We start from the raw sequence: 10,290 nt of genomic DNA on the forward strand, positions 1-10,290 counted from the left end.
CATCGTGGAATTTCACAAATTGGATTTGCTTTCACGGGCCGAATAAAATGATGTGGTGGGCCACATTTGGCCCCCGGGTCTTGACTTGGACACCTGTAATGTAAGGAATTAGCCAGATATCTCAATAGAAAGAGAGCTAACTCGGTTGCTTGCTAAATTGATCACTCGCTAGCTCGTTTGCTAGGTAGCTCGCTCTAACCCGGTCGCTAGCTAGCTCTAGCTTGGTCACTAGCTAGCTCTAGTTTGGTCAATAGCTCGCTCTAGCTTGGTCACTAGCTAGCTCTAGCTCAGTCGCTAGCTCGGTCGCTAACTAGCTCTAGCTCGGTCGATCGCTAGCTCTAGCTCGGTCAATAGCTAGCTATCTAGGTCACTAGCTAGCGCGTGCTCGGTCGCCAACTCGATCGCTATCTTGCTCTAGCTCGGTCAATAGCTAGCTCTAGCTCAGTTGCCAACTCGGTCGCTAGCTAGCTCTAGTTTGGTCGCTAGCTAGCTTGGTGGCTACCTAGCACGGCCGCTAGCTAGCCCGATAGATGAGCATGGAATTTTTCAAGTTTTATTTGCTTTCACGGCCCGAATAAAACGATGTAGTGGCCAGATTTGGCCCCCGGGCCTCGATTTGGACACCCGTGCTTTCTACTATTGCTTTCTTATTCGCATATTTGGTGTGATATTTGTGTTTTATTTTTCATATTGGATTTTGCTTCATTCCTTATTGAATTTCTCATTTGCCTATTTTTTTAAATCAATCAAATTGATCACTTGTAACATATTTTGACAAAAATTGTATCACATCTCTTCACAATTTTTTTTTTCCTGAATTTGAAATCTGTCTGTGCCCAAAGGTGGGAGGCTCCAAGATGGGGGTGATTCGCTACATGGGGGAGACGGACTTTGCCAAGGGGGAGTGGTGCGGCGTGGAGCTGGACGAGCCTCTGGGGAAGAACGACGGCGCCGTGGCTGGGACGAGGTATGCGCGTTACGAAAAAGACATCAATAATGAAAAAAAATAATAATACACTGATGCCTTTGCTTACGAACTTAATTGGTTCCCAAAAAGTGTGAGTAAGGCGAAAAGTGTGTATGCCAAAAATTAATTTCCCATAGCAAACCATTAAAATGAGAATAATCCGTTCCCAGGTGCCCATAAAACATCATTTTCTAATTTTCTAAGCCTTAAAACTACACAAAATATACCTTATTTTATGTATAATAAATGTGCTATGGTATTATAATTAAAGAAATAAACTGTACTGTATAATAAAGTGGTTTTATTGACCTTTGTGATGGTTGTTGATGGCTTGATGGAATGGAGTGGCCGCTTTCACCAGCATTTTTTTTTTTTTTTTTTTTGACAACGATACTAGTGCAGCGTGTTCTACCGGAAACAAATTCCTTGTGTGTCCTACATACTTGGCAATAAAGATGATTCTGATTCTGATTCTGATTAAACACTTGATGAGGAACGTAGCCTTCTTCTTTCACCATCTTGAGGAATGCTTTCTTGTAAGCTGTGGCAGCTTTAACGTCAGAATTGGCTGCCTCACCTTGACGAATGACATTATGAAATCGGACGATATCCGAGTGAAGTTGCCTGCGATAATCTTACCTAGTTCCTCATAAATTGTGTTCTGTTTAACTGGGTTGATAGCTTTTTGCATTAAGTGTACAGATGTGTTATTTGTGGAGCCTGATTGATGGGATATTTTAACCTTGCAGTCTACACTCTGCTTTTGAACTATCAATAAAGTTGAAACTGTTTTCTATCCATTTTCTCACCTTAAAAAGACCAAAAAAACGGATGTAGCGCCCCCCCTCTCCGCAGGTACTTCCAGTGCCTCCCCAAATTCGGCCTGTTTGCCCCCATCCACAAGGTGATCCGCATCGGCTTCCCGTCCACCAGCCCGGCCAAGGCTAAGAAGAGCAAACGGGTGGCCATGGGGGTGTCGTCGCTGGCCCACAGCCCCAGCAGCTCGTCCATCAGCTCCGTCAGCTCGGTGGCCTCGTCGGTGGGCGGGCGACCCAGTCGCACCGGACTGGTGAGAGAACGACTGCGTCACTTTTTGGATGATAAAATGCGGCGCGTTGATTTAGCACCGCCCCCTTTTTTCTACTTTGCTTAATTGCCTTTGCGATTAACTCGAGTCTGCGTCCGTCGTCAAGACGCCCGCGTCAGCAGAGACGCTCGACTTGAGTGATGGCGAACTTTACCCCCGTGATGAAGACACATTGATTCGCTCGGAAGGAAATTCTCCTCCGAAAGATGACATCTACTTATATCAAATTAAATAATTTTTTTTTCATGAGAATTATCTAGAAATATAATTAATCTGATACATATAATCAAAATTATAAGAAATATAATATTTAAAAACCAAACAAATATATATGTGTGTATATATAAATAAAATCATATCATGACATGAATATAATCAAAGTAAAATATATACATATAATCAAAGTATAATATCATCAAAATATAATCAAATATAATATTTAAAAACAAACATATATATATATATATATATATATATATATGTGTATATGTATAGACATGTATAGACATAGAATTGGAAAAAATGTGTGTGTATGTTTAAAGATTACATCTACTTGTATCAAATATATATATACATATATAATATTTTATATATAGATAAATATGATAAAAATATAATCATATAAATATGATATATATATATATATATATATATTTATGTATATACAGTGATACCTCAGCTTAGGAACTTAATAGTTTCCCACAAAGTGTGTCTAAGGCGAAAAGTGTGTCTTCCAAACTTTAATTTCCCATAGCAAACCATTAAAATGAGAATAATCCGTTCCCAGGTCCCCATAAAACATAATTTTCTACTAAATACGCCTTAAAACTACACAAAATATACATTATTTTATGTATAATAAATGTGCTATGGTATTGTCATTAAAGAAATAAACTCTACTGTATAATAATGTTGTTTTATTGACCTTTGTGATGGTCGTTGATGTAGTTGCATCTTGATGATATCCGAGTGATATTTTTTGATTGATTTATTAGACTTCGTCATGACTGCGCATTATTATTCATATTTGTTTGTTTTTAGTAGAGATTTTTTTCTATCTGTATCCTGACACTTTTTTTTATTAACTATATGTAAAAAGATACACGCAAATGATCCCAAGTGACCCGCAGTGTCCCATGTGCACCCCAAGTAGCTTTAAAAATGGCGCATCTTGTCATCCTCAACTATCATTTTCTTCTCCTTGTCCTTTTCCCGATACGCCGCCGACCGCTTCCAAGCTAACGGAGACGTCGTCGCGTTACGCCCGCAAGATCTCGGGCACCACCGCTCTGCAGGAGGCGCTGAAGGAGAAGCAGCAGCACATCGAGCAGCTGCTCGCCGAACGCGACCTGGAACGCGCCGATATGGCGAAAGCCACCAGCCGCATCGGCGAGGTGGAAAAGGAGCTTAGCACGCTCAAATCGCAGCACGTGCAGGTAGCTAACATCCACCGCGTCATGCTAGCTTTTACGGTACAGTACCAATATCCATCCGTTGTTCTTTGTAGTACGTGTCGGAGAACGAAGGCGCACTCCATCAGGTGACCGCCGCCTTGGCCGGCGTGCAGAAAGCTAAGGTGGAGCTGGCCAATCAGCTGGAAGAAGAGAAAAGGTCAATTGGAATTTTTTTTATCAAAAAATTGATCGCTTTTCACTACATTTCATTGAGCAAAAAAAAAAAAAAAGATTAGCGCTTAGTATGTTAGCATCATCGCCATATTGTTTTTGCATGTTCATCATTGCCATATTGTTTTTAATATTATAATAATCCGTTTCATTTTTAAGCACCTTTCAAAACTCTCAAGGTCGCTTTACAGTCACAGAATACGGTTTTCTGTGGGTGAGCAGTGGCAGCCACACTCGCCAGCGTTCACTCATCCCGAAATAACTAGAAAAAAAGATCGAAAGCTAGCTAGCTGGCTAATAGATAGTTAGCTAGCTAGATAGCTAATATGTTTCCTGACTCAAATAGCTAGCTAGTTAGCTAAGCTAGCTTTTAAACAATCCCTATTTTGCATGTTAGCATCATCGCCATATTGTTTTACCATATTGTTTTTCATGTTAGCATGTTAGTTATGCATGTTAGCATGTTAGTTATGCCATATTGTTTTGCATGCTAGCATTTAGTTAGGATGTTAGCGTGTTAGCATGTTTTGCATGTTAGCATGTGAGTTATGCATTTTATCATGTTAGTTATGCCATATTGTTTTGCATGTTAGCATGTTAGTCAAAAGGTTAGCATGTGAGCATGTTGGTTTTGCCTATTAGCCTGTTAGTTAGTTTTGCCATATTGTTTTGCGTTTTAGCATCATCGCCATATAGTTTTTCCAGGAAAGTACATCGCCATTTTGTTTTTCCAGGAAAGTAGAGGACCTCCAGTTCCGAGTGGAGGAGGAATCCATCACCAAAGGAGACCTGGAGGTAAACCAAAATGTTGTTTTTCAACTAGCTAGCATGCGCTAGCAATGACAGGAGTTTTTTTTTTTTTTTTGATTTAGCATTAGCATTAGCAACATGACTCTAAATCGGTTCATTTACCCCAGCCGGCTCATTTTTTCGGACTCACAGGTGTGAGAAAGCAAAAAAAAAGCAACCCAAAAAATACATAAAAATCTGCTTAAATGTTTAATTTAGGTGCATAAAGTTTGTTTTTGCCAACAGGGAAGATGCAAGCATGACTCCTCATCTTTGGGGTTGGGTAAGACCATCAAGGTGACAGATGTATTTTTATGTATTCATTTTTTAACTTCTTCTCCAAACAAAATGCGACTTGATCATCTTTCGAATGCCGCATTCACCTTACAAACGCTTGCTTTTTTTCCTCTTGTGTGTCTTCGATCCAAATCAATGGACTTGTTTCAATTTGCTTGACTTTCAAATGATCTGATATTGGCTGCTGTCTTTCCACATTTTGTTCTACTTTCGTCGCAGTAATCCGGTTTGAAATACAGGTAACATCCGACTTACGACCGAGTTCCGTTCCGACCAAGTGGTCGTAAATCGAAATGGTTGTAAGTCGGAATTCATTCCAAATGTTGAATAGAGACTCGGAGGCTAAATGACTGGTCGTAAGTCGAATGTTACCTGTATTTTGGGTAGGCTGCTACGAATTTTGAGAATATTTCCGAATATTGAGTTTTAGGACTACATAAAAATTCAATGCATCGTTAGAAACCTTAGACTCTCTTCTTTCATCATAAAGAGTTAATTCCTAAGTTATATGGGTCTGGAGTTATCTAAGCTTGAAATGGGGCAGATATACAAAATACAATATATAGCGCTTTAACAACAGCTGAAGCTGGAACAAAGCGCTAACATGGACAAAAGGCAAATGCTGTCCTCTCATGGAAAGGAAAAAACATTGCCAGAGGTCTGACCAGCGCTTTATCGGCACCCCACCTGCAAGAAAAACCAAAACCCGAACAAATTTGGGAATGGCGCTCCACTTCATATTTTCAATTCGGGAATAGCAGTTAATGAGTTAATTATGTTTTCTAAATTTGCTAAATCATTAGCATTTTTCAAGATCATCTAAACTCGGAATACTCCATCTGTTGTCCCCGACGACAGCAAACCACAGTGGAGGAGCAGAGTCGCATTGCGCAGCTGGAGGAGGAGCTCAGCCGAACCAGGGCCGCGATGGAAACCCTGCGGGTCGACGCCGCCGCCGTGGATCTGAACCCCGCCTCCACCCGAGCGCTCGACTCGGAGACATCGGCGGCTAGCCAAAAGGAAACCGAGGCCCTAAAATTGCTGGTGGAGAAGCAGAACCAGGAGATCTGTGAGCTCAAGTTGAAAGTCCAGCAGGCCACCAAGGAGAACATGGACATGATGGATGCCTGGAAGGTAACTGTTGTTAAAGCGAATTGTATTGTACTGTAACTAGCCAATCACAAGCTGGGGAAAAAGTCTACGTCGATGCCAATGGCGCCCCTCCATTAGCCGTGTGTTGCTAGGATTAGCAACCACGGACTTATTCATTGGCCTACGTTAGCCCATGAATGAATGTGATTGTCATCTGTTAGCTTAGCAACTGTTAGCCACATGTGAACCATGCCGTGTATGAGCCTCTGTTCGCGTAACACCTGCTAACCTTGTGTAGACCTCTGTTAGCATAGCATCGATATGGCTAGGCTATATAGTTTATTTGTTTTGGCCCATGTTCAATGCTTATTGGTCTTTGTTCGCCGTGTATGAGCCTCTGTTAGCGTAGCATCTGCTAACCTTGTATAGGCCTCTGTTAGTGTTGCATTGATGTGGAAACAACCATCTTTGAATCCTCTTTGTCTCGTCCTCGCGCAGGCTAAATTCGACTGTCTCGTGAGCGATCACCAGAAGTCACTGGAGGACCTGAAGGCCACCTTCTCAGGCGACCAATCCGCACCCGAAGGCCAGGAACCGGGTGTCCAGGAGCTTCGGCCCGCCCTGGAGGGCCTGAAGATGGAGCACCAGCTTGAAGTGGAGAACCTCAAAGCCAAGCACAAAATCGAAGCCGCTATCCTCACCAAGGAACGAGAAGACCTCTGCGCTCGCCTCCAAGACGCCAAGGAGCAAACCGTGGAGGAGACCTCCGACAAACTCCGGAAGGCCGAGAAGAAGCTGGCAGAACTGGAGCTGCTTCAACGGGAGCGCGACCAAAGCGTCCGGGAGCTCAGGGCACAGCTGGAGATGTCCGAAAACAAAGTGTCGGAGTACCGAGCGTCGCAGGAAGTCAACTGTGAGGAGATCCAGAAGCTCCAAGAGAAGCTGAGGGTGACGACCAATCATCTGCGACCCATCCAGACCGACCGCGATGCTCACGTGAGCGAAAACTTGCAGCACCGGCGTCGCGTTTTCGATGGATTGTAACGTTTTATCGTCTTAGGTCATCGAAGACGACCACCTTTCCCACGAAAAGCAGAACGTTGAAGGTACCACGTCGGTTTTGTCCAACATCCGAAATGCTACCGCAAAGACGTCAATCATCGTCAATTTTTTATCTTTCAGAAATCACGGAGAAACTGACGAAAAGGGAAAAAGAGGTTTCCACTCTCACCTCCCAAGTCGAAGTCCTCAAATCTCAAATTGGAGGCGAGTCCTAGCAAACAACGTTGCACTCTTCCCTCGACCAATCGAAATGTATCACATTTGTTCATTTTTAACGGCAGTCCTCGAGAGCAAAGTTCGGACGAGCGAAAAGAAGGCCGAAGCCCTAGCGCGGGAGAAGATGCGCATGGAGGCGGAGCTTGAGTCCATGACCAGGAAGTCCCATGACGCCTCTGGGCAGCTACTCAGCATTAGCCAGGATCTCTTGAAGAAAGAAGGGTATGTTGGAACCGCCGCCATTTTAAGCCCCTTTTAGCTAGCTACGCATCTGGACCTACCTCAGCCATACTTAGCTTAGTATCTGTTAGCCTTGCGTTAGCTTCGGTTCACCTGCTTTTAGCGATTCTTGGTGATTGACACTAGGAGCCTCAACGAACTTCGAGTTTTGCTCTTGGAGTCGCACCGCCACTCTCGTGAGATGGACAAAGACCTCAACCGCGAAATGCGCAAGGCCGAGTGGAAGGTCAAGGAGCAAAAACTGCAGGACGATATCAAGACGCTACGGGATAAACTTCTGATGTTGGTGAGCAGCCAAAGACAACGTATGCAGTGGACGTACAAAAATATTTTTTTTGGGGGGGCGGTGGTTCTTCTCTACCAGGGCCGTGAGAGATTCTCCCCGGACCACCGCCGTCACTCCATGCTGGACCCTTCGGCTTTGGACTCTGAGGTGGCCCGCCTTCGCCAGCAGCTACTTAGCACCGAAGACGCCTTGAGGACGGCCCTGGAGCACAATCAGCAGGTGGACCAACTGGTCCAGGCCATGGGCAAGCATCCAGAGAAAAGTCCGGTATGGTATTTTGTTACGTTTAGATTGGATTGGATAAGCCTTTATTCCTCCCAATCAAAAACGGTGCTGGCATATTGGTGCTGCCGAAAAGGCGCAAGCTCTCAGTACAGTCTCCTCCTTGATGAATTTTGTGGCCAAAAATGCTGAAAAACAATCGGTGTCTGTTCAAACGACACATAACAACTCAAAGTCACAAAAGAAAACACAAAAACAACACAAACACAACCAAAAAAAGCAAGGAGCATTTGCTAACGGCTACCTACTCAGGCGCCATCTTGGACTTCTAATGATGCCAAGTCTGGCGGTTTTCTCTCAGATGCACGGAGCCCACAAATCAGCCAACGGAATTCACCTCCAGGAAGCCGACAGCACTCAAAACGTCCGTATCTTCTTTGATGGACTATTTTTTTCCATGGTGGCATCCATCCGCCGGCGCTAAAACGTCTTTTTGTTGCCTGCGTTTTCAGGAGCAGCACTGATGATGGATGCTGCCCACGGACGCATCAAGTCCAGACCCGTAACCACGTCTGGTCGCTGAAAAAGCACCTATTACGGAGTCGTAAGGACCAAGTACTGTAAATTCTAAACGCCTCATGGGATTCCAGACCGAAATTAGCGACCCAGTTACGAGAATGCCTCGAATCTAAGAACTTTTACCACTGGGTCACTTTTTGTTTGTTCTTTTATTTATTACGTTGAAATAATCTAGTGCGGGACACCTACCGCAAGACTCGCAGAGTCCAGACTGATTCCTGAGATGGTCTGGAAGGGTCTGCGACTCCGCGTACCTTGGTATATGGGTCTGCTACAGATCCAGAAAGATACCAAAATAATATAGCGCGAGACACCTACCGCAAGACTCGCAGTGTCCAGATGGATTCCTGAGATTGGTCTGGAAGGGTCTGCGACCCCCGGGCACCTTGGTAACTGGGTCTGCGACAGATCCAGAACGATACCAAGGTCTGATACCCATGATCGAATGAACAATGTCACAAATATAAAGGGGACAACAACAAAAACAGTACTATGTATGATCCCGATGTCAAAACACAGGGTGCCGAGGATGGACTCCAGTTGTACCCCTCAACCATGAGGTTGAGGTTCGGTTCAGTCCAAAAACGCAAGACCCTAGTGATAAACAAATCTCTACGTATCTCCAAGTCCAGGATGAAGAACAGAACGGCTGGTGGTTTCCTGGGCTCAAACCTGTCAGCGTCCAAGGTCTTCCGACTGTTTGCAAGGGTTTTGTGGTCTGTATTTAGCTGTCGTACTGTAACGGGAAGGCTCATGATCCAGATTATTGCCTCAATGCTTTCCCAGACTGTCTGATTAAATATTTACAACTCAAAAATGCTTTTCATCTTCTGAACCTTTCTACTGCTTCACATCGACAGAAGTACTTGAGTCCATCATGAATGCACACGTCCAGGAATTTATTTTTCATCGTTCATTAAAACCTGTAATTTTAGGATCATGATAATTATGTTGTTTTTAATTATTTTGATTTGCTCTGAAGCAGTTTATTTTTCACTTATTTTTTTACATTTTTACATCCGATTTACGACCGAGTTCCGTTCCAACCAAATGATCGTAAATCGAAATGGTTGTAAGTCAAAATCCATTTGAAATTTAAAACAGATTATTTCTTACAGACAGTGTATTGTATGCATGTGGCTGCCGCTGCTCACCCACAGAAGAATTTATCCTGTGACTGTAAAGTGACCTTGAGAGGTTTCAAAGACGCTTAGAAATTAACTATTATTATTTTTACATTATGTTGCTCACTTGAGCTATCTAACTGGCTACCTAGCTCGCTATTAGCTCTCTATCTATCTAGTTCGCTATATATTTGCTATTTATAAACTATCTGTGGGCTAGCTAGCTATCTATTAGTTATCTATTAGCTAGCTAGCTAGCTTTTTATGTATTTGAGTTACTTGAACACTAGCGCGTGCGGATGCCACTGCTCACCCACAGAAAATTTTATCCTGTGACTGTAAAGTGACATTGAGAGTTTTGAAAGGTGCTTATAAATCAAATTTATTATTATTATCATTATTTTGACGTTTTTGAGATAATTACACAAAGAGATGAATAAACTGGTTTATTTTTCACAAAATACAGAGCATTGATGATAGGCACTCAACACTATTGCCTCGCGTTTGCCAAATGTGCCTTGTGTTCATTTTCTCACTGACATTCACTTTAATTCTTTAATTTGTTTGGACGGAAGCGATAAAAACTATAAAAGACGTCTGGAATTTCCCTTTCTCTCTTTTTTTTGGCCCATTGGAGGACTTCCGGTTAATCCTGCTCGACCAATGGACGCCGGTGTTGAGTTGGGGTTGGGATTAGCAGGACG

General features: G+C 43.2%; 1 protein-coding gene across 2 annotated transcripts in view; it reads left to right on the plus strand.

The window, feature by feature from the left end:
- Nucleotides 1-9,310, plus strand: part of clip2 (CAP-GLY domain containing linker protein 2) — a 16,088-nt gene extending 6,778 nt beyond the window's left edge. The window contains exons 4-18 of one of the 2 annotated variants that reach the window (XM_089017399.1): nucleotides 843-967; nucleotides 1,823-2,036; nucleotides 3,293-3,490; nucleotides 3,562-3,665; nucleotides 4,414-4,474; nucleotides 4,715-4,765; nucleotides 5,624-5,899; nucleotides 6,356-6,853; nucleotides 6,918-6,963; nucleotides 7,040-7,123; nucleotides 7,201-7,357; nucleotides 7,502-7,661; nucleotides 7,740-7,928; nucleotides 8,245-8,307; nucleotides 8,396-9,310. In XM_089017399.1, coding sequence (XP_088873525.1) covers nucleotides 843-967; nucleotides 1,823-2,036; nucleotides 3,293-3,490; nucleotides 3,562-3,665; nucleotides 4,414-4,474; nucleotides 4,715-4,765; nucleotides 5,624-5,899; nucleotides 6,356-6,853; nucleotides 6,918-6,963; nucleotides 7,040-7,123; nucleotides 7,201-7,357; nucleotides 7,502-7,661; nucleotides 7,740-7,928; nucleotides 8,245-8,307; nucleotides 8,396-8,407 — 2,238 coding nt within the window. In that variant the 3' untranslated portion in view covers nucleotides 8,408-9,310. The remainder of the gene's footprint in view (nucleotides 1-842; nucleotides 968-1,822; nucleotides 2,037-3,292; nucleotides 3,491-3,561; nucleotides 3,666-4,413; nucleotides 4,475-4,714; nucleotides 4,766-5,623; nucleotides 5,900-6,355; nucleotides 6,854-6,917; nucleotides 6,964-7,039; nucleotides 7,124-7,200; nucleotides 7,358-7,501; nucleotides 7,662-7,739; nucleotides 7,929-8,244; nucleotides 8,308-8,395) is intronic. The other variant, XM_089017400.1, reaches the window with a different exon arrangement.
- The last annotated feature ends 980 nt before the right edge of the window (nucleotides 9,311-10,290 follow it).

Source organism: Hippocampus bargibanti, linkage group LG16 (assembly GCF_051943395.1).
Source record: "Hippocampus bargibanti isolate YZ-2025 linkage group LG16, ASM5194339v1, whole genome shotgun sequence".
NCBI classification, from domain to species: Eukaryota; Metazoa; Chordata; class Actinopteri; order Syngnathiformes; family Syngnathidae; genus Hippocampus; species Hippocampus bargibanti.